This window comes from Carlito syrichta, unplaced genomic scaffold, assembly GCF_000164805.1.
Source record: "Carlito syrichta isolate Samal-C Ts95f unplaced genomic scaffold, Tarsius_syrichta-2.0.1 Scaffold312739, whole genome shotgun sequence".
NCBI classification, from domain to species: domain Eukaryota; kingdom Metazoa; phylum Chordata; class Mammalia; order Primates; family Tarsiidae; genus Carlito; species Carlito syrichta.
This window is the reverse complement of record NW_007256835.1, coordinates 1,021,337-1,044,236: the sequence shown is the minus strand read 5'-3', so window position 1 is coordinate 1,044,236 and position 22,900 is coordinate 1,021,337. Positions and strand designations below refer to the sequence as shown.

The window sequence follows — 22,900 nt, the reverse complement described above, 5'->3', positions numbered from 1 at the left end:
CTCTGGCGATCCTTCCGCCTCAGCCTTCCAAGTAGCCGGAATTACAGGTGCGCGCGACCACGCCCGGCTCATTTTTTATTTATTGTAGAGACGAGGTCTCGCCAAGTTGCCCAGGTGGGTCTCGAACCCGCGGGCTCAGGCAATCCACTCACCTCAGCCTCCCAAAGGCGCGGGATTACAGGCTGAGCCACCGAGCCCGGCTACACTGAACTTTTATTCTCTAAATATTTCTCATTTACTATTTCTTAGAGGTCTTTAAAGCAGATTGTCATAGGCAGATCAGAAAATCAGTGCTCCAAATCACCTATTATTCCAAGCTTTCCTGCATTAAATGCCTCCCTCCTCAGTCTTCTAAAGCAGGAGTTTAATATGAGACTATCTGTGAAGTATTCAAAGGGTTGAGATAAGATAGACCTCCGTTCCTGGAATTGAAAATCCAGACCACACTATTTAGGTTTTCTGCTTCTGAAATAATCATAGTGATGTACAGCACATGAGTGTTGGGGTTATGTATAGGTATTCTTGGACATGTCCAGAGTGGCAAGAGCTTGAGGAGTTGTGTCACAGTGAACCTTGTCAAATGAAATTTTACTTGCACATTCATCTTGATTCCTAATATTGCCAGGGTCCTGAGAACATCATTTGCAGCTGTATCTCCTCATGTGGAAGTTGGATAGCCTATTCTACAGCCTCTCGGTTTTTTCTCTATCGGTTGAATTATGAACATGACAACATAAGCCTCAAAAGAGTAAGTGATAGTCCAATATCTGGTCACATAAGAAGAAACTTCCTAAATATGTGATTTTTTTGTTTTGTCAAGTGGAAATGAACTGGATGTGAATCCTTGGTCAGTGAAAAGCTATTTGAAGATGGCAGTTACCAAATGTCTTTTGTTTCCATTTTGAATTGCTTAGGTTTTGGAGGGGCAGGGGGCAGGGGAAATGCCCTATGGGCAGTAAAGTTTAGGCTTTTCTGCTTAGTGGTTTCATGTGTGACTTAGTTGTTTCTGTTATAAGAAATTTCATATTTACTGAGGGGATGAAAAGGGGGGTGGGTGCCTGAGTTACTGGGGCATGTCAGTGTTCATGCCTTCGGTCGGTTAGCTTGCTTCGAGACAGGAAGCAGTAAAGTCATTTAAGCCTGGCTGTAGTTATCTTTGATGGGCTGCAGGTCTCACCTCTCTCACTGGCTTTTATTATTGGTTTACCCAAAGGTTTCCAAAATGCCAGCATTCCTTCGCTCTGCCCTTCAGATTTTGTTTTCTGAAGATTCGAAAAAGCTCTTTGTGGCATCAAATCAAGGGTCTCTACATGTTATCCAGTTGTTGGAAGGAAGCTTCAAGCACTTGCATGCTTTCCAGCCTCAATCAGGTGGGGATTTGGTATCTGGCCATGGGGAGAGTTGTCAGTATCTAACATGGAATTTTTTTCCTTTTATACCTCAGTGTCGGGGTTTCCTCATGTTCTTCCCACTCTGCACATGCACTCACTCACATGTTTGCAGTTTGAAGTAGGAGGAGATATCTGGCAGATGAAGACTCTTGATGAGATCTGAAATGTTCTTCACACCTACTCTTTTCTCACTGGATTTTTGATTCCTTATTTGGGGCCAGAGAAGTTTCATCATCCTTAGAGTTTTGTTAGCAGAACAAGAAGAAAGTTAAAATCATCTGTAGGCTGGGTGCAGTGGCTCATGCCTATAATCCCAGCACTTTGGGAAGCCAAGGTGAGAGGATTGCCTGAGCCCATGGGTTTGAAACCAGCCTGGGCAACTTGGCCAGACCTCATCTCTATAATAAATCAAAAAAATTAGCTGGTCGTGATGGCGCATGCTTGTAGTTCCAGCTACTTGGAAGGCTGAGGCGGAAGGATCGCCTGAGCCCAGCAGATCAAGGCTGCAGTGAGCTGTGATCGTGCCACTGCACTCCAGCCTGAGTGACAGAGTGAGACTCTGACTCAAAAATAAGTAAATAAATAAAATCATCTGTAATCCTAGCACACAGAAATAGTTACCACAAATATTTTGGTATTTTTCAGTTCTTGTTTATATGTAAGTATTTTGTGTTACTTATACTTTCATGTTAATTATTTTGGATGGTGGTTTATGTAAATGTGAAAGTATCTGTATACATAATCTCATAACCTGTGTTCATTTAATATGCTTGTGACCATTTTTCTATGTTCTTGAGTATACGTGAATATACCTGTAGCTAACTATTGGTGAGTTAACTGTTGAGGACTCAGACTTAGTATCCAGCTTAAGCTGGTAGCTCTTTGGGTGCTTCCCACAGGCCTTTCCCCTCCCCTTTGCCCTAGATTAGAGCTACTTCACTATCAGTTAGACTCCTTCAGCCTGAAAAGTCAACTCTCAGCTTCAGCCTTCACTGATCATAAGCTACTCCATAAGCATACAAGAGAAGGAACCCACAAGTAGGGGTCAGATACATTAACTGACAGTATTTATGGAGTACTTATGTATGATTTCATTGCAGTACTTTGACTGTTTATCTTGCATGTAACATCCCATAAAATTCGGCTCTGCCTTATGATTTTATTTCTTCCTCCTCTCTCATCTCACTTCCCCTTGTAGTCAAGCTGGTTTCTTTCCAGCCCTCACACCTGTATATTCTAGTTCTTGTCACTTAGCTCATACCATTCTCCATCCTTTTCTGCCCATCCCACCCATGCATTAGCAGCTGGTTTATGTTTGTTAAAACCTTTTTATCGTTCGGGGGTGTTACATGCAGCACGTATTTTGGCATAGTGTCACTGTCCGATTTTTATCCCACACTAGTCCTCATGTTGCCAGATTGGCTTAAAGTCCCTAGATGACAAAGATGCCCATACATGCTCATCTTCCCTTAGTGCTAAATTTATAGCAGACACCCAGTCAATTAAAGATATGCTTCAAATCTGTTGAACTTGCTGTCTGACTGTGATTTTGATTAAAACCATTTAATAGGAAGAGTTTGAAACAAAGTGTGGATTTTAGTGGTAGATGCTGTCCTGGTTCTCTATTATCATAGCAAATAGTAACCTTCAATTTCATCTTGCTAGATTGATCCTCTTTATATCAGGGATAACTAATTAAATGAAAAAAGTTGACAGGTTAACATCTAGAACTAATTGGCAAACTATCAACAAATTATCCTGTCAGTAATTTAAAACTCTGAGAGTCTTGGTTTTTGACATCATCTCCAAGGCAGGACACTATGTAAACTTAGAGACCTAACTGTTCTTTTGTCCTCACAGGGACAGTGGAGGCCATGTGTCTTTTGGCAGTTAGTCCTGATGGGAATTGGCTAGCTGCGTCAGGTACCAGTGCTGGAGTTCATGTCTATAATGTAAAACAGCTGAAGGTGAGCATGGGATTTCATTATACAGTTTGAACGACTGTACAGGAGGCAGTTCACCCTGCAGTTACAAGATTCAAGGCAGATTAGTATGACCCAGAAGTTTATTTATTGGACTTTTTATTTATTTATTTATTTTTGAGTTGGAGTCTTATTCTGTTGCCCAGACTGGAGTGCAGTGGCTGCTCCCGGCCACTGCAGCCTCAACCTGCTGGGCTCTGGCTATCCTTCCGCTTAGCCTTCCAAGTAGCCGGAACTACAGGCGCACGCTACCACGCCCGGCTAATTTTTGATTTATTGTAAAGATGAGGTCTCACCAAGTTGCCCGGGTGGGTGGGTCTAGAACCCATGGGCTCAGGCAATCCACTCACCTCGGCCTCCCAAGATGCGGGATTACAGGCTGAGCCACCGAGCCCAGCTGACTTTTTAATTTTTAACCAAAGATTTTTTCATGTTTGGAATCCTTTTTGGGACCCAGATCTATACTCTGTAACATTAAAGTCATCCAATGGGAGCAGTGAAACCATTCATACATGGAAATTTGAAATTAAAGATTTGTGGATGATGTGGTCATTTCTATATTTTGGGGAAAATAATTCTGATAAACACATAGTTGCAGATAACATGTGTTCCTTTCATGGCTTGCCTTATAATCTCAGGGTATTTTAAAATGAAACAGAGCCAGAAATTTGAAAAGGAAATACTGAGAAAACAGTTTTCACTTATCATTTATACATTGCGTCACCAATGGTCCCTTAAAAGGTCCTCAGCTTTATCATAAAAATCAGATTCAAACTGTCCAAAACTTGCAATAAGCATCAAAAGTTTATAGAATATAGCCAGGCTTAGTGGCTCAAGCCTGTAATCCCAGCACTTTGGGAGGCTGAGGTGAGAGGATTGCCTGAGCCCAGGAGTTTGAGACCAACCTGGGCAACTTAGCAGGACTTCTTCTCTACGATGTATCAAAAAATTAGGTGAGTATGGTAGCATGCGCCTGTTAGTTCTAACTACTTGGAAGGCTGAGGTGGAAGGATCGCCTGAGCCCAGCAGGTCAAGGCTGCAGTGGCCGTAAGTGTGCCACTGCACTCTAGCCTGGGAGACAGAGTGAGACACCAACTCCAACAACAACAACAAAAGAAATGTTTATAGAACAACAGCAAACAGAGCGCTTTATGGGGTTGCCTATTACTACATAACAATCTTTATTGCATTGTAGCAGCAGTATGGTACTGAGCACTTACCTTTGCCTTGCTCTGCATTTAAAAAGAGTTTTTATAGTGTGCACATGCCTTGCAGTTGTACATAAATACCCATGCCTAGGCATTAATTACTTTTTTTTTTTATCTGAGTTGGACTCTCACTCTTGTCCAGGCTAGAGCGCGGTGGCATGCTCACAGCCACTGCATCCTTGACCGGCTGGGCTCAGGTGATCCTTCCACCTTAGCCTTCCATGTAGCTGGAACTACATGTGTGTGCCACCATGCCCTCTAATTTTTATTTGTTTATTGTATAGATGAGGTTTTGCCATGTTGCCCAGGCTGGTCTCAAACCCCTAGGCTCAGGCAATCCTCTAGCCTCCGCTTCCCAAAGTGCTAGGATTACAGGTTTGAGTTATTGCACCTGGCCAGCATTAATTACTTTTAAACCCAGTATAGAGCTATAGGTTTCCTATTCAATTACAAGTTTATGAGCAATACAGATGGATTTACTCTGAGGAAAACCTTTATTCAATTTTGCAAGCAGTTAAATATGCATTTTAGCTGGACTCGGTGGCTCAGCCTGTAATCCCGCGCCTTTGGGAGGCTGAGGTGAGTGGATTGCCTGAGCCTGCGGGTTCGAGACCCGCCTGGGCAGTGAGACCTCATCTCTACAATAAATCAAAAAATCAGCTGGGCATGGTAGCGCATGCCTGTAATTCCGGCTACTCGGGAGGCTGAGGTGGAAGGATCGCTGGAGCCCAGCAGGTCGAGGCTGCGGTGGCCGGGAGCGGCCACTGCACTCCAGTCTGGGTGACCGAGTGAGACTCCAACTCATAAAAAAAAAAATGCATTTTTTTTTTAAAGAATGAAATTTAAGCTTATTGTTTGAGGGTGGGGAAATGCCTAAAGTTTGTGGAAACTTCCATAGGACTCCAGAGAACACTATTTAAGAACAACTAGAGGCCAGGCACAGCGGCTCACACCTGTAATCCCAGTACTTTGAGAGGCTGAGGTGAGAGGATTGCCTGAGCCCACGGGTTCCAGACCAGCCTAAGCAATTTGGTGAAACCTCATCTCTACAATAAATCAAAAAATTAGCCAGGCATGGTGGCATGTGCCTGTAATTCCAGCTACTTGGAAGACTGAAGCGGAAGGATTGCCTGAGCCCAGCAGGTCGAGGCTATGGTGGCTGGGAGCATGCCACTGTCCTCCAGCCTGGGTGACAGAGTGAGACTCCTACTGAAAAAAAGAAACTGGCCCAGACCATGCAGGTATCACATAGAATTGTCTGTTATTCATTTCTAGCTTCACTGCACAGTACCAGCTTATAATTTCCCGGTGACTGCTCTGGCCATTGCCCCCAATACCAACAATCTTGTCATTGCTCATTCGGACCAGCAGGTAAGGGAGATTCTGGTGCTTTCTTGTTCCTTTTTAATGAATAGTAACCTGAAGCTAAGATAATGGACAATTTTGGTGGAACTTTTCTTTGAAGGTGCTATAAGGTATTTTTGTCCTGTATGAAGTAAAGCTTCCATGCATAGCCTGGACTCATTATAGGCCAGCAATATCCATTGGTTTGACAGTACACAGTTTGAATGAGGAAGCACTAAGATTCTAGAGTAAAGAAGCACAAAAGGGTGGCGGAATTTTGAAATACTATTTTACTGATTGTTTTAGACTAGGGAGAACTGGGCTCTGGTGTTAAACTGGATATAGGATGGAATAAGATTTTGAGAGTTTAAAGTGAGTAAAAGATCATATCATTCACCTTCGCTTTTGCAGATGGAGAAATCAGATACCTAATTTTAGCCAAAATTAGGTCCTAGTCTTTTTCCAGTCAATTTTTAAGAAGATTGTAATTGTCAGGAGGAGATCTTTAAAACGGGCTTCAGAGCGTATTGTGAAGTTATCAGTACTTACATATCTTCATCTATAAAATGGGGATGATACTATCTACCTCACTGAACCCTTGGAAAGATTAAATGAGATCTGGGATGCACATTTAAATAGACTGCAAGGCAATCATGCTTACTACTTTGATGAGCAGTTTTTACGTTCACACATGCACACACATACACACTCTGTCCAGAAAATGAAATCTCTTATTTCAGTTTTATAGATATGAGTCCTTAACCAAAGATCAAAACATTAGTAAAGCCACCTCTTTGCCTTTGTCACACATAATAATATGGTCCACTGATACCTTTTACTGGCAATTGATCCCTTAAGGGCTGGTGGGAAATTTGTTGTACTTGTTAGATTAGCAAAGATCAAAGAGTAGATAACACATGGCATTGTGACAGTATAAGGAAATAGCACTGTCACACATTATATAAATTAGGATAGCCCTTTTGGGGGTCATTTTGGCAATATCTTACATCAAAACCCACATAGTCTTTGATTTGGAAATTGTATTTCTAAGCTAAGAGTTCTTCCTACATATGCATACTGAAAGCATTTTCAGTTGTGCAAAAGACATTTATATGGAGATAATTCACTGCAGCCTTGTTTGTAGTAGCCAAAGGTTGGAAACAACCTAATGTCCATTAAGCAGACTAGATAAGTAAATTATGATATATTCATACAGTAAATTGATTATTCTGTGTTCTTCCAAAAGGGGGGCATGATTGATTTATATATGTATATTGATATGGGTGAGTTTCCATGATATAACACTAAGTGAAAAAAGCAAGATGTATTGTGTGCATAAAATATCTCTGAAAAAAATGTAAACAGAAACTGAAAGCTGCTCTTGTCTTAGAAAAGAGAGATGTCAAGATTGCAAGGCAACTTTTATTGTTCTGGAATTTCCCTTAAATTTTTTTTTTTTTCCTTGAGTTGGATTCTCACTCTGTCGCCCAGGCTCTGGAGTGCAGTGGCCTGCTCACAGCCACCACAGCCTCAACCTGCTAGCCGCAGGTGATCCTTCTACCTCAGCCTTCCAAGTAGCTGGAACTATAGGCGTGTGCCACCACACCCAGTTAATTTTTTGATTTATTGTAAAGACAAGGTCTCACCAAATTGTCTAGGCTGATCTTGAACCCCTGGGCTTAGGCAGTCCTCTTGCCTCAGTCTCCCAGAGTGCTGGGATTACAGGCAAGTGCCACCGTGCTTGGCAAAATTTTTGGTTTTTTCTTTAATTAAAAAAAAAATGGGGGAAAAAATTGGTGGGAAAGCTAAGGCTGAATATGATACAGTTAAGGTATCAGAATATCCTCCTAGCCTTTCTGTGTACTAGCCTGCATTTCCTCTGTATCATTTCCTTCCTCAGGTGTTTGAGTACAGCATCCCAGACAAACAGTACACAGAGTGGAGCCGGGCTGTCCAGAAGCAGGGGTTTCACCACCTTTGGCTCCAAAGAGATACTCCCATCACACACATAGGTTTTCATTCCAAGAGACCAATGCACATCCTTCTCCATGATGCCTACATGTTCTGCATCATTGACAAATCACTGGTGAGTTTTTCACTACTTTAGAATCTTCAAATTCTGAAAGCAACAAGTACAGTAAGATACAAAAAGCAGAATCAGAATAAAGTTTCCTGGTATCTTTTTTGGAGGAGAAAAGCCTTTGTTTTACAGATTTCCTCATTTATGTGCTCATGCTAGAGGCTCTCCAGGAAGGGGCTGGCCTTTGTGTACTGGTTTTTGCTGATTTGACTATTTCTCAACTTTGCCAATAAGCACATACACTTAAGTAGAAAAGTGATTAGGTCAGTATTCAGAAAATGACCCTCATCAGGGAATACCGTTGATGTGGTTAACTTTCAACTTTGAACTCTGGGGTGTTTGAAAACCGTGCTTCCATTAAAGGAGGTACAGACTGAGGTTTTGACCACTGTGCCCCTTGACTCGAGATAGAGAAACACTCTCTGCAGACTTGAGGAGTTGGTCTTAACGTCTTGAAAAGAGTCTAGCTAGGTAAGTTCCATTCTTTGTGGCTGTGATTTAGATGGGATGTGAGCATTTTCTTCAGTTTTAGATTCCAGCCTTTTTGCCAGCTGCTATTTTGATTTGCCACGAATTTATATGTCTTTTCTGGGCAGGCACTTTCTTACATGGGAGCATGTGGCCATGCCTGTACTGCACTTTGGGCTTAGATTACAACCAACACACCATGTTTTGATGTATCTATGAAGGTGGGGGTGGAAGGAACATGGGGAAAGCAGCAGATGGCTCTAAAGGAGGTGTGCTCAGGGATGTGTCATTGGAATCATCTCGTGGGCCCTGTGTCCTCTGGGTGTGGGAGGCAGAGCTGGCTGACAAGTGCCTTCTGCAAGATGAGTGATACAGGAAGGACCCCTCCCACTCGCTTGCCTCTTTGAAACTTGGCCCAGATCATTCTTTCCCAAGCATTGGTTTTAAGTGTCCTTCACCTCCTTATACTGAGCAGAGCTATTTCCCAAGGAAGTCAGACATGAAATATCATTTGTTTGGCTAGAGGCCATCTCTCAAGGTATCAGTGACATCAGCAGGGGTGGTTTTTGTTGCGGTTTTGCCTGGGGAGAACTTCAGTCACTTGGCCAGTCTGTGATCTGGCTGGGGGAGAGTCTAGAAAGCACAGAGCCTACGTGGGCTGAGCTCCCGCACATGCCAGTTTGTTCCTTTCTGACAAAGTGTTGCTGATGAAACTGGCCAGAAGCCCCAGCTAGACCCTTTGATCTTGCCAGCAGGGAGTACCAAGCTCTCCTTTGCCTCATGCTCTTGCCCTCTAGAGTGTGGCTGGAGGAGAGGCTACAGCTTGCTCACTCTTTTTTTTTTCCTAGTTTTTCTGAATAAATGACTACAGCACTCTTCCTGAAGTGAGGAATGGCAGGCAGTAATGTATATAATGGTTAGAAGAGAGTATTGACCTGAAAAACCACTTCTGTTCTTTAGTGCGTAGAAGCCCAATAAAAGTAGCAATTTATTAAAACACAGACTGCCAGGCTAAATTTTTTTTTCAGAGTCACAATTTAAGCAGTGTATCTTTGTCTTTTCAGCCCCTTCCAAATGACAAAACCTTACTCTACAATCCACTTCCTCCTACAAGTGAATCAGATGTCGTCCGGAGGCGTACAGCCCATGCCTTTAAAATTTCTAAGATATATAAGGTAAAACATCTTGTGTTATATTTGGGACAGTTGGTTCCTTTGTGATATTATGAAAATGTAATAAGCTTAAAATAGGAAGACAAGAGCACCTTCATTTTCCATGCAGGGAAACCTGGTTTGGGAGACAGGTGATCTTTCTGAGATCTGTCAAGATTCCTGTCTGTCCCTTGTGTATATTTTAGTGTTCTTGCCTCAGTAGGTTGAAGGTAGGCACATTATACTTAACTAAAATGAAATGCATAGGTAGTGAGAATGAGGCACTCAGGTGGGTCTCTGTTAGTGTGAAAGCTGGCTTTTAAATTTGACTTTTAGGCTGGACGCAATGACTCATGCTTGTAATCCCAGCACTTTGGGAGCCTTAGCAGAAAGGGTTGCTTGAGCCCAGGAGTTCAAGACCGGCCTAGACAACATAGTGAGACCTCATCTTTATAAAGAATTTTAAAAATGGCTGGGCTCGGTTGCTCAGCCTGTAATCCCAGCATTTTGGGAGGCTGAGGTGAGTGGATTGCTTAAGTTCATGTGTTTGGGACCAGCCCAGGCAACCTGGTGAGACCTTGTCTGTACAATTAAAAAAAAAAATTAGCTGGGCATGGTAACAGGTGCCCAAAGTTCCGGCTACTTGGAAGGCCTGGGTGATGAAGTGAGACTCCGACTCAAAAAATAAGCCGGGCTCAGTGGCTCAGTTTGTAATCCCGCGCTTTGGGAGGCTGAGGTGAGTGGATTGCCTGAGCCCGTGGGTTTGAGACCCGCCTAGGCAACTTGGTGAGATCTCATCTCTACAATAGATTTAAAAATTAGCCGAGCGTGGTAGCGCGCGCCTGTAGTTCCAGCTACTTGGAAGGCTGAGTGGAAGAATCGCCGGAGCCCAGCAGGTCGAGGCTGCGGTGACCAGGAGCAGCCACTGCACTCCAGTCTGGGCAACACAGTGAGACTCCAATTCAAAAATAAATAAAATAAAATAAATTAGCCAGGCATGGTGGCGCACGATTATAGTGGCAGCTACTCAGGAGGCTGAGGTGGAAGGATCACCTGAACCCAGGAGGTTGAGGCTGTGGTGAGCTGTGATCCTGCACTCCAGCCAGGGAGTTGTTGAATGTTTTACAAGATAAATTTCAAGCAAATGGAAGTTAATGAATTTTCATGACTTTTTCCTTTCTGGGCTAGGATTTTTGTTTTGTTTTTTGTTTTGTTTTGAGTGGGAGTCTTACTTTGTCACCCAGGCTAGAGTTCAATGACACGCTACTCACGACCACCACAGCCTCGACCTGCTGGGGTCAGATAGTCCTTCCACCTCAGCTTTCCAAGTAGCTGGAACCACAGGCATGTGCCACCACGCCCAGCTAAGTTTTTGATTTATTGTAGAGATGAGGGCTCACCATTTTGCCCAGGCTGGTCTCGAACCTACAGGCTCAGGCAGTCCTCTCGCCTCCGCCTTCCAAAGTGCTGGGATTTGTGGGTTCGAGACCTGCCCGGGCAACTTGGCAAGACCTCGTCTCTATGATAAATAAAAGATTAGCCGGGCATGGTAGCATGTGCCTGTAGGTCCAACTACTTGTAAGGCTGAGGCAGAAGGATCGCCTAAGCCTAGCAGGTTGACACAGCTGTGAGTATGCCACTGCACTCTAGCCTGGGTGACAGAGTGAGTCTCCAACTCAAAAAAAAAGAAAAGTGCTGAGATTACAGGTGTGAATCTCTGTGCCTGGCCTAGGGTTTTCACTGAATATAAAACTAATATTTATTGAGCTTATAATATTTTAGCTGTTAAAGTTCCACAGTCATATGGGAGGGAACCCCAAGAAAACCGGGATTTATTCATAAAAAATTGGTGTATTTATTTTTACGTGTTTAAACTTAAGTCACCTTCAAAGTACTCTGCGTTTGGTGCAGTATACCTATCAAGACCCTTTTCCACTGCTTGAAACAGTTTTTGGACAGCAATAGAAAATTAACACACACAAACACACATTTTTGAACTCGTCAGTTTTTATGCCATTTAATGTTTCTGCTGTTTTTTCTTTCACCTCTTCCACGTTAGCAAAACATTTCCCTTTGAGAACTTTTTTCATTTAAGGAAACAAAAAAAGTTGCTTGGGGTGAGAACCGGTAAATAGGGAGGGTGGGGCATGGGGAGGTGTGCTGTTTTTGGTCAAAAACAACGGTCAGCATGGTGTGGACAGGTGCATTGTCATGGTGGAAGAGCCAATCACCTGCTTGCCACAACTTGGGACATTTCTTCCGCAAATTGTGATGCAGCCTTCTCACACTTCCAGATAAAAACTTTGGTTGTGCCTGGCATGGTGACTTACACCTATAATCCCTGCACTTTGGGAGGTCGAGGTGAGAGGATTGCCTGAGCCCACAGGTTCGAGACCTGCCTGAGCAATTTGATGAGACCTCATCCCTACAATAAATCAAGAAAAATTAGCCAGGCATGGTGGCACATGCCTATAGTTCCAGTTACTTGGAAGGCTGAGGCAGAAGGCTTGCCTGAGCCCAGCAGGTTGAGGCTGCAGTGGCCGGGAGTGTGCCACTGCTCTCCAACCTGGACAACAGAGTGAGACACTGACTCAAAAAACAAAAAAACTTTGGTTGACGATTTAATCCAGAGGAACAAATTCTGAGTATATTACCACGCCTCTGCCCTACAAAAGACAATTCTGTTATTTGGGGTCCCCTGTTGTATTTCTCCAATTGGAGTTTCATTAGAGTCCAAGAACATTTTCTCCTGGGTCTGCAATAATTTTTTTTAAAGAGTGGTGTGTAAATTATTCAAATATTATTAGCTTCTTGGTGCATTTGTAACTTGCCAGTGTCAAGAATTTAGGCCTAAGCCGGGCTTGGTGGCTCAGCCTGTAATCCTGTGCCTTGGGAGGCTGAGGTGAGTGGATTGCCTGAGCCCGCGGGTTCGAGACCCACCCGGGCAACTTGGAGACCTCATCTCTACAATAAATCAAAAAATTAGCCGGGCGTGGTAGCGCACGCCTGTAATTCCAGCTACTTGGAAGGCTGAGGCGGAAGAATCGCCGGAGCCCAGCAGATCGAGACGGCAGTGGCCGGGAGCAGCCACTGCACTCCAGTCTGGGTGACAGAGTGAGACTCCAACTCAAAAAAAAAACACAAGAATTTAGGCCTTAAAGTGCTTGGTTAACATTGATTCCTAAAATATAAGAGAATCATAGATTTTTCTGTTCAGAGAGACAGGAAAAATCCTGCTGAAAATCTTTTATGAATGTACTTAGTTTAAAGCTTCTAACTTTGTAGGACATGGTGAATCATGCCTATAATCCCAGCACTGTGGGAATGGAAGCAAGAGGACAGCCTAAGTCCAGGGGTTCAAGACCAGTCTGAGCAACTTGCAAGACTTTGTCTCTACAATAAATAAAAAAAATTAGCCAGATGTGGTGGCATGCGCCTGTGGTTCCAGCTACTTGGAAGTCTGAGGCAGAAGGGTCACCTGAGTCTGACAGGTCAAGGCTGTGGCCATGAGTGTGCCACTATACTCCAACCCAGGTGTCAGAGTGAAACTCCTACCCAAATACTAAAAAAAAAAAAAAAAAGCTTCTAACTTTGAGCCAGGCACCTGCTACTTAGAAGGTTGAGGCAGGAGGATCAATTGAGCCCATATCAAGGTTGCTATAAATAGCCACTGCTGTCCAGCCTGGGCAACATAGCAAGACCCCATCTCATAAAAAAAATAAATGTTCCCAACCTTCCAACTATTTTGAGTCCTAAGGCAGGAAAGATTGCTAAAAATTTAGATCCCTTGAGCTTTACACTAGGCTAATCTTTTAGCTCTAGTTAATCTATTCAGGACTATCCCTGGAACCTGACTCCTGGTAGAATCATTATCATCTCTCTGCAGCCTCTGCTCTTTATGGAACTTTTGGATGAAGGAACACTTGTGGCAGTAGAACGGCCCCTGGATGACATCATCGCTCAGCTCCCACCACCCATCAAAAAGAAGAAATTTGGAACCTAAAGCAGGGTGCAGTCTGTGCCCTTCCTTGAACTGTGTACCCTATTTCTTTTCGCAAATCATGATAATAAAACAAAGTTATTCTTGAGGACTAGTCACTATAAATGCTATCTTCCAAAACAATGGACAGTAATTTCCCTTCGTTGAATGCATATCAGTGGAAACTCTGAGGTATTTGTAGGTGATATAATGCTCTGAGTAGCTACAAACTCATCCAGCTTTTATAGGGTGCTGTTTATTCTGTAGACCCCAATCTTAGAAAAAGATACTTGCCCTCCATCCCTTAATATGTGCCTAAGGCTTCAGAGGGCTGATGACCACTGTCTGACAGCCTCCAGCCTGCAACCTATGCAAGGCTGGGAACCCACTCAGCCCAGCATCACCCTCAGGGCAGGGGACTGTAATTACTTGCTCAAGATAGCCTGACCACTAATAGCCATAATCAGCCTTAGGGTTCAAAGAAGAATTCAGCTGAAGCATTACTAGGGAGTGCTCCACCTTTGGCAGTCAGCTGTTAATTTTATTTAAAAGAAAATAATATTGGGTTATTCATTAACAGTCTTTTTACCTGTTATTTGCTGGTTTTCAAAAGGCAAGGAAGCCAAGCATAGTGGCACCATCTGTAGTCCCAGCTACTTGGGAGGATAAGGCAAGAGGATCACTTGAATTGAGGAATTCAAGGTTGTAGTGCGCTGTAATCACATCTGTGAATAGCCACTGCACATAGTGAGACCCCCATCTCTTGGAGAAAAAAAAAGGTAAGGAAACACTGGATAGGGATTTTGTTAGAGAGTAGGAGTGGAGGTAGGAACCTGAGAGCCCCCCATTTATTTCACCTTTTCCATTCTCTTCGGTCTGCTTTGGTATTGTTATTCCCATGAGTGTTATCACCTGACCAGCTTTAATGTGATCTTTAAATTAGAAAGTGAAGAACTATAGTTAACCTGAACTGAGCAGATAGATTTCTTTCCCATCTCCATGGATGTATTCTGTTGCATGCCTGTAGAAACCTGGTCTGTGTGATTTTGTTTGTTTGTTTTGGGGATGGAAGTCTGAAGTATGAGAAGTACGTGGGTTCTGATGACATCATGATGAAGTACTGGTGAAAAACACTTTGCTAAGATGAGCCCCACCCTCCAGTCTGGAGGATTTAAGGTAGACGTGCGGGAGGAGAATTAATAGAAGGATTATAAGAGATAAACAGTCCAATAATTTAGAATGTAAAGGACAGTCTATTTCAGGTTTGATAAGAAGGAAAAGGTTTATAACGGCAGCCTCTTATCTGCCTCACCTGTTTAGATTTTACAGTGATAGGAATAAATAAAACAAATATCAGCTTTTTAGGTTATCTGTGTAAAATAATTTTCCTGTTATTGAATACATTTCCTTCTGTAAGTGAGGCATGTTTTCCCTGTCTGCATTAGACTGGACCCTTAGTGACCTTCCTAAGAAGTGTTTTAAGTCCTCTTTTGTGTGGTTGAAACTGAAGTTCAAGTCACTGATCTACACTGAATGTTTGTGATGAGATGAATAGGATACCTTAAATATTAACTCGCTTGCTTTTCATTGGCTGTAGAGCCATGAATTCAGAGAATCCTTTTTAACTGGAATTTAGTTTATGACTTGACTTACTTAACCTTAAACATAGTCTAAAACCTTGTGAGTTGTGGAGGATGTAATCCTGATAAAGAGGGCCCACAGATCATCTGAATGAAGTAAAAGTTCATAAGTGGAAAACATTCCTTTGCAATGGTTTCCAGCCAGCGATTTGGACTTCCTTAAATGGTATGGGAAGTAAGTGCATTGGGCCTTGAAATTCTTCCCAAGTAGAAAACTTTGAATATAAATGAAGCAGAAACTGATTGGGGCAAGTTACAGGAACTGGGGAAGGGAAGGCAAACCAGTATTAAGTAAGAGAAACACATCAGTGCATGTGTTTCAGGGTGTTTTTACTTTGGGGATTTGTGTAACCTGGATGTTTAAAGTAGTTTTACCTTGGGCATTATGGTCCGTTTTGGTTGTTTTTCAGGCCTGTGCTCATATTTAAGTCCTGTAGAAAAAATTTGATTTGAAACCAGCCTTGGAAAGCTTTTTTGCCAATCTAAAGCAAATGCTATAAAAATACACTCTTCTCAGCTGAGTATGATGTCTCATGCGAGTAATCTCAGCACTTCAGAAGGCCAAAGTGGAAAGATCACTTGAGGCTAGGAGGTTAAGACCAGCCTGGGCAACACAACAGGACCCTATCTCTACAAAAAATTTAAAGTGTGGTAGTGCACACCTGTAAACCCAGCTACTTGGGAAGCTGAGGCAGGAGGATCACTTGAACCCAGGTGTTTGAGGCTGTGTTCAGTTATGTTCATGGCACTGCACTCTAGCCTGGGCGACAGAGTGAGACCCTGTCTCAAAAATACATGTAATAATTCTCATGTACTATTTAGTAATCTGATCTCATAATTCACCTTTACTGAGGAGAGGATGGCAAATTAGGCAAAGAAAAACTGAAATCTTGAAATACTGGAAGAAAGAGACTAGTTTTGGGGTTTTTTAAGGTTTCTTTTGAGCATCAAAACTTTCTTCAAATTGGCCAGGCATGGTGGCTCAAGCCTGTAATCCCAGCACTTTGGGAGGCCGAGGCAAGAGGTTTGCCTGAGCCCAGGGATTCAAGATCAGCCTGTGCAACTTGGCAAGACCTTGTCTCTACAATAAATAAAAAATTACCTGGATGTGGTGGTGCACGCCTGTAGTTCCAGCTACTTGGAAGGTTGAGGCAAAAGGATTGCCTGACCCCAGCAAGTAGAGGCTGCGGCTGAGCATGCCACTGCACTCCAGCCTGGGCGACAAGAGTGAGACTCCCACCTCAAAAACAAAAACTTTCAGCCGGCTCAGTGGCTCAGCCTGTAATCCCACGCCTTTGGGAGGCCGAGGTGAGTGGATTGCCTGAGCCTGCGGGTTCGAGACCCACCTGGACTTGGCGAGACCTCATCTCTACAATAAATCAAAAAATCAGCCGGGTGTGGTAGCGCGTGCCTGTAGTTCCGGCTACTCGGAAGGCTGAGGCGGAAGGATCACCAGAGCCCAGCAGGTCGAGGCTGCGGTGGCCGGGAGTGGCCACTGCACTCCAGTCTGGGTGACAGAGTGAGACTCCAACTCAAAAAAAAAAAAAAAAAAAAAAAAAAAACTTTCTTCAAATAGAACTTAATTCTGACCTACAATATATGCTATAGATAAAAGTGAAGTAGTTCCAGTTGTTGGGGGGATGAGAAGGAAGCAGGGGTTTGTAAAAGAAACCACATGACTCTTGGTTTCCTTTTTATACTTATGGAAATGGATACCCAAAGAAGAAGCCATTTTTCTCATGGTCACACAGTGATTTGTTAGAGGCCAAGGCAGCATTCTTATGGTTATTCCCCATTGTCTCTTATTTATAGGGACCTGATCATAAATATGGCAGTTACACAAAGAATGCATGATACACAAAGAATTGTCCATTTCATAGGCTGCAAGGAAGGTGTTGAAGCATTTCTTCTGGTTGAACACTTAATCTAGCAGTAATGTTATGTAGGCAGTCTTTTGTATTAATTATATAGACGTGGTAAAGAATAACCTAGGACATTGTCTCCTAGTGCTCATGTTAGAGTGTTTCTCAGGCTAATTCCTAGGTGTGGAACTACTGGCTCATACTGTGCCCATTTTCTTTCACTTTTCATTGCCCTTCAGACTGTCTGTTTCCCATCAGCAGTGTTTGAAAGTACTCATTTCCTTATACCTTGCCAATGTATTGTATTGATAGATTTTAATTTTAGCCCATCTGATGAAAATACTGGTTTAAAAAATAGTATCTCATTTTATTTTACATGTCCCTGTTGCTTATTTTTTAATGTGCTTGGCTATTTGGCTAATTGTATAAATTGCATATTCATAGCCTTTTCCTCTTTATTTTTATTTTTCTAATTTTTTTTTTTAGAGATACTAGGTCTCGCCAAGTTGCCCAGGCTGATCTCGAACCCCTGGACTCAGGCAATCCTTTTACCTCCACCTCCCAAAGTGCTGGATAGCCACCGTGCCCAGCTTAATTTTTATTTTTGTAGAGATGGGTCTCACTAGGTTGCCCAGGCTGGTCTTAAACTCCTGGCCTTACATGATCCTCCTGCCTCAGCCTCCAACACCTTTGGAATTACAGACGTGAGCCACTGTGCCCAGCCTCTTTTTTTTTTTTTAATATATAATTTGTTGTCCTTTTCATATTTGAAGGTATTTTATGATGTAGGTCAGCACCATCCAATAAGCTTTCTGTGATGATGGAAGTGTTCTGTATCTGTGCTGTACAATAAGATAGTTACTGTGACTGTTGAGCACTTGAAATGTTGCTAGTGTGACTAAGAAACAATTTTATATTTAACTAGTTTTAATTTAAATAGACACATGTCCTAATGACTTTCATATAGAACAGTGCAGATCTAGGTATTCAGGCTTAGCTTTGTGTCAGTTTGTTGTCTTTAGAAAGTTATAGAATGTGCCAGGCACAGTGGGTCATGCCTGTAATCCCAGCACTTTGGGAGGCGGAGGCGAGAGGATTGCCTGACCCCACAGGTTCAAGACCAGCCTGGGCAACGTGGCAAGACCCTGTTTTTACAATACATTTTTTTTTAAAGTTAGCCAGGTATGGTGGTGCATGCCTGTGTTTCCAGCTACTTGGAGACTGAGGCAGAAGGATCACCTGAACCCAGGAAGTTGAGGTTGCAGTGGCTGTGAGCATGCCACTGCACTTCAACCTGGGCAACAGAGTGAGACACTAAAAAAAAAAAAAAAAAAAAAAAGCCAGGGGGCTCGGTGGCTCAGCCTGTAATTCCAGCACTTTGGGAGGCCAAGGCGAGTAGATTGCCTGCACCCGCAGGTTCAAGACTAGCCCAGGCAACTTTGCAAGACCTCTCCTCTACAATAAATCAAAAATTAGCTAGACATGGCAGGGTGTGCCTGTAATTCCAGCTACTTGGAAGGCTGAGGCAGAAAGATTGCTAGAACCCAGCAGGGCGACATTGGGGTGGCCGTGAGTGTGCCACTGCCCTCCAGCCTGGGCGCCAGTGAGATTCTAACTCAAAAAAAAAAAAAAAGAAAGTTATAGAATATAACTTAACATACACTTATATTATATGCTACACACCAACAACAGATTATAGATAGGATCTCAGCCCTCAGAAACTTCACAGCCTAGCTGGGAAGAGAAACGAGTAGACTAACGGTGTTACATGTGAGATGAGTGTGGAGGAGGGACAGCTGACCAGTAGAGTTAGATGAGGCTAGAGGTGGGAAGTGGTCCTTGAGCTAACAACACCCGAAGTTGGGTGGAAATTAGTCAGATGGAAGAGAGAAGAAAAGAGGAATTCCCAGAGCATTCTCAGTGCAAAGGCCTGAAGCAAAAGAGCTTACTCAAGGGACTGCCAGTTCCATGTGGTAGAAACATGGGATATATTGAAAATGGAGGAAAGTGGGACTGAAAGTACTACCTTAGTACTGAGAACATACATGTCTCAAAATCAGGAAAGCCGAGAGCTTCCCTAGTTGCTAGTGACTAGGAACAGGGTGAGGTTCATAGAAAGAGTAGAGCTGTTTAGGAAAGTGTGTGGAAAAGAAAAGTAGATTTGGATACAGAGTCCTTAGGCCAATGTGTAGTGAGAAATAAGACCTGCTGGGGTGGACCTTTTACAGTCTGCAGTTAAAATGTTTCATTTGGTGGAAAACTTAGTTGTGAGTCACTCACAGATTCAAAAGAGTGATAGTAAAAATGCCCATTTGTGTAAGGGGCAGAATAGCTTGGAAGCTAGGAAGGCAGAAAACAGGCTGTTGTGTAGATTCTCGACTTGGGTTCTATATTAGTTTGTTAGGGGCGCCATAATTAAGTACCATAGTCTGTATGACTTCGATGACAGAAATTTATTTTCTTGGAGTTCTGAAGGCTAGAAGTCTGAGATCAAGAAGTCAGGATTGGTTTCTTCTGAGGTCTCTCTCCTGACTTATAAATGACCGTTTTCTTTTCTTTCTTTCTTTTTTCTTTTTCTTGAGTTGGAGTCTCACTCTGTCGCCCAGGCTGGAGTGCAGTGGCACACTCACTGCCACTGCAGCCTCGACCTGCTGGGCTCAGGTGATCCTTCCGCTTCAACCTTCCAAGTAGTTGGAACTACAGGCATGCGCCACCATGCCCGGCTAATTTTATTGTGGAGCTGAGGTCTTGCCAAGTTGCCCAAGGTAGTCTTGAACCCATGGGCTCAGGCATTCCTCTCACCCTGGCCTACCAAAGTGCTGGGATTATAGGCATGAACCACCGCACCCGGCCTAACCATCTTCTGTGTCTAAGTAGTCTTCCCTCTATGCATGTGTTATGCCCTAATCTCTTAAAAGGGCAACAGTCATATTGGATTAAGGACCCATCCAATGACCTCACTTAATTACCTTTTTAAAGACCCTGTCTCCAAATATACCAAAATTCTGAGGTACTATGGGATAGGATTCAAACTATACATTTTTGGGGTCACAATGTAGCATATAACAAAGTCCATGGAAGGCTTCAGGAGCTTTGTGAATCCCCAAGTTTACTGAATTGCACTGAAGGGTGTGTTTATCTGAGGCATGTCCACATCATGCAGCTGATTCCCAAATGGGTTCATGATCCCCCCCCAGTGCACAATGACTGACTCGAGGGAGTTAGAACTGTGGGACTAAAGCCTAGAAATACCATAGGAAGGTCGGGTGAAGTGGCTCATGCCAGTACTCTGAGAACTGAAGGCAAGAGGATTACCTGAGTCCAGGTGTTTGAAACCACCTTGGGCAACTTGGCGGGACCTCATCTTTACAATAAATCTAGAAAAATTAACTGGGTGTGGTGACACACACCTATAGTTCTAGCTACTTGGGAGGCTGAGGGGAAAGGATCCCCTGAGCCCAGCAGGCCAAGGCTGCAGTGGCCATGAGTGTGCCACTGCCTTTCCAATCTAGGTAACAGAGTGAGACTCTAACTCAAAAAAAAAAAAAAAAAAAAAAAAAAGAAATACCATAGGCATCAATAAATGATTTGGTGTTCAATGGTATATGATAATGAAAATTGAAGTTGACTATAAGATTACAAAGTGAGGCCAGGTGTAGTGGCAAACGTCTATAATTCCAGCACTTTGGGCTGAGGTGAGAGAATTGTTTGAGCCCATAGGGTTAAGACCAGCCTGGGTAACATGGTGAGACCTCATCTCTATAATAAATCAAGAAAAGTTAGCCAGGCATGATGGCAAATGCCTGTAGTTCCAACTACTTGGAAGGCTGAGATGGAAGGATCACCTGAGTCCAGCAGGTCGAGGCTGTGGTGGCCGTAAATGTGCCACTGCACTCCAGTCTGGGTTACAGAATGAGACTCCAACTCAGAAAGAAAAAAAAAAAGACTACAAAGTGAGCTGGGCATGCTGGTTTATGCCTGTAAAGCATGCTGGTTTATGCCTATTTATCACTTGCAGTCAAGAATTCAAGACTGACTTGCATAACATAGTGAGACCCATCTCTAAGAACAAAATAAAAAATAATTTATGCTGGGCTCGGTGGCTCAGCCTGTAATCCCGCGCCTTTGGGAGGCTGAGGTGAGTGGATTGCCTGAGCCCGCGGGTTCGAGACCCGCCTCGGCAGCAAGACTTCATCTCTACAATAAATCAAAAAATCAGCCGGGCGTGGTAGCGTGCGCCTGTAATTCCGGCTATTTGAAAGGCTGAGGCGGAAGGATCGCCGGAGCCCAGCAGGTCGAAGCTGCAGTGGCCGGAAGCGGCCACTGCACTCCAGTCTGGGCGACAGAGTGAGACTCCAACTCAAAATAATAATAATAATAATAATAATTTATAAAAAGTCAGTCATCTAGCTGGACGTGGTAGTGTGCGTCTGTAGTTCCAGCTACTTGGAAGGCTGAGGTGGAAGGATCACCTGAACCCAGCAGGTTGAGGCTGCGGTGGCCGTGAGGATGTCACTGCACTCCAGCATGGCAACAAGAGTGGGACTCCAACTCAAAAAATAATTAAAAAAAAAATTTTTTTTAATTAGTCATGCATGATGGCCACTACCTGTAGTCCTAGCTATTTGGAATGCTGAGATGGGAGGATCACTTAAGCCCAGAAGTTCATGGCTGCAGTGGGCTATAATCATGCATTTCAGACTGGACAACAGAGTGAGACCGTCTTTAAAACAAACCCCCCTCAAAAATTTTGTTTAATAATAAAAACTTGCCAGACGTGGTAACTCACGCCTGTAATGCCCATATGGTGGCACACACCTGTAGTTTCAGCTACTTGGAATGCTGAAGCAGAAGGCTCACCTGAGTCCAGCAGGTCGAGGCTGTGGTGGCGTACACTCCAGCCTTGGCAACAAAGTGAGACTCCTGCACAAATAATAATAATAATAATAAATTTTAAAGTACTACAAAGTTGTGAGGCACTGGAAATTCTGGTAGAACTTATTTGAATTTCATGACAAATTATGTAATTTCCATGATTGTCAATAAAAAACACTGGTAGGCTGGGCATGGTGGCTCATGCCTGTAATCCCAGCACTTTGGAAGGTGAAGGTGAGAGGACTGTCTGAGTCCTCCGGTTAGAGACCAGCCTGGGTAACATGGCAAGACCTTATTTTTTGTTGTTGTTGTTTTTTTTCTGAGTTGGAGTCTCACTCTGTTGCCCAGACTGGAGTGTAGTGGCCGCTCCCGGCCACCACAGCCTTTACCTGCTGGGATCCGGCGATCCTTCCGCCTCAGCCTTCCAAGTAGCCGGAACTACAGGCATGCACTACCACACCCGGCTAATTTTTTGATTTATTGTAGAGATGAGGTCTCACCAAGTTGCCCAGGTGAGTCTCGAACCCGCGGGCTCAGGCAATCCACTCACCTCAACCTCCCAAGGCACGGGATGATAGGCTGAGCCACCGGACCCGGCTGAGACCTTGTTTCTACAGTAAATCAAAAAATCAGCCAGGCAGGATGGTGCATGCCTGTGCTACTTGGAAGGCAGAGGCCAAAGAATCACCTGAGTCCAGCAGGTAGAGACTGCGGTGTCCAGACTGGGTGACAGAGTGAGACTCTGACTGGAAATAAAAATAAAAAACACTGGTGATTTTCCATAACTAAATAGATTCAGTGAAACTGCTATAGTATGTCCTTGCTAATATTTTCCTTTAAAAAATCACAGCACTGCCGGGCTCGGTGGCTCAGCCTGTAATCCCGCGCCTTTGGGAGGCTGAGGTGAGTGGATTGCCCAC

The 22,900-nt window shown here is 43.5% G+C and overlaps 1 protein-coding gene across 3 annotated transcripts in view; it reads left to right on the top strand.

Annotated features, from left to right (window-relative positions):
* UTP4 (UTP4, small subunit processome component) overlaps nucleotides 1–13,715 on the top strand; it is a 42,910-nt gene extending 29,195 nt beyond the window's left edge. For 2 of the 3 annotated variants that reach the window (XM_021718569.1, XM_021718570.1), the window contains exons 11-17: nucleotides 626–748; nucleotides 1,214–1,370; nucleotides 3,252–3,358; nucleotides 5,857–5,952; nucleotides 7,826–8,011; nucleotides 9,538–9,648; nucleotides 13,511–13,715. In XM_021718569.1, coding sequence (XP_021574244.1) covers nucleotides 626–748; nucleotides 1,214–1,370; nucleotides 3,252–3,358; nucleotides 5,857–5,952; nucleotides 7,826–8,011; nucleotides 9,538–9,648; nucleotides 13,511–13,627 — 897 coding nt within the window. In that variant the 3' untranslated portion in view covers nucleotides 13,628–13,715. The remainder of the gene's footprint in view (nucleotides 1–625; nucleotides 749–1,213; nucleotides 1,371–3,251; nucleotides 3,359–5,856; nucleotides 5,953–7,825; nucleotides 8,012–9,537; nucleotides 9,649–13,510) is intronic. The other variant, XM_008070038.2, reaches the window with a different exon arrangement.
* The last annotated feature ends 9,185 nt before the right edge of the window (nucleotides 13,716–22,900 follow it).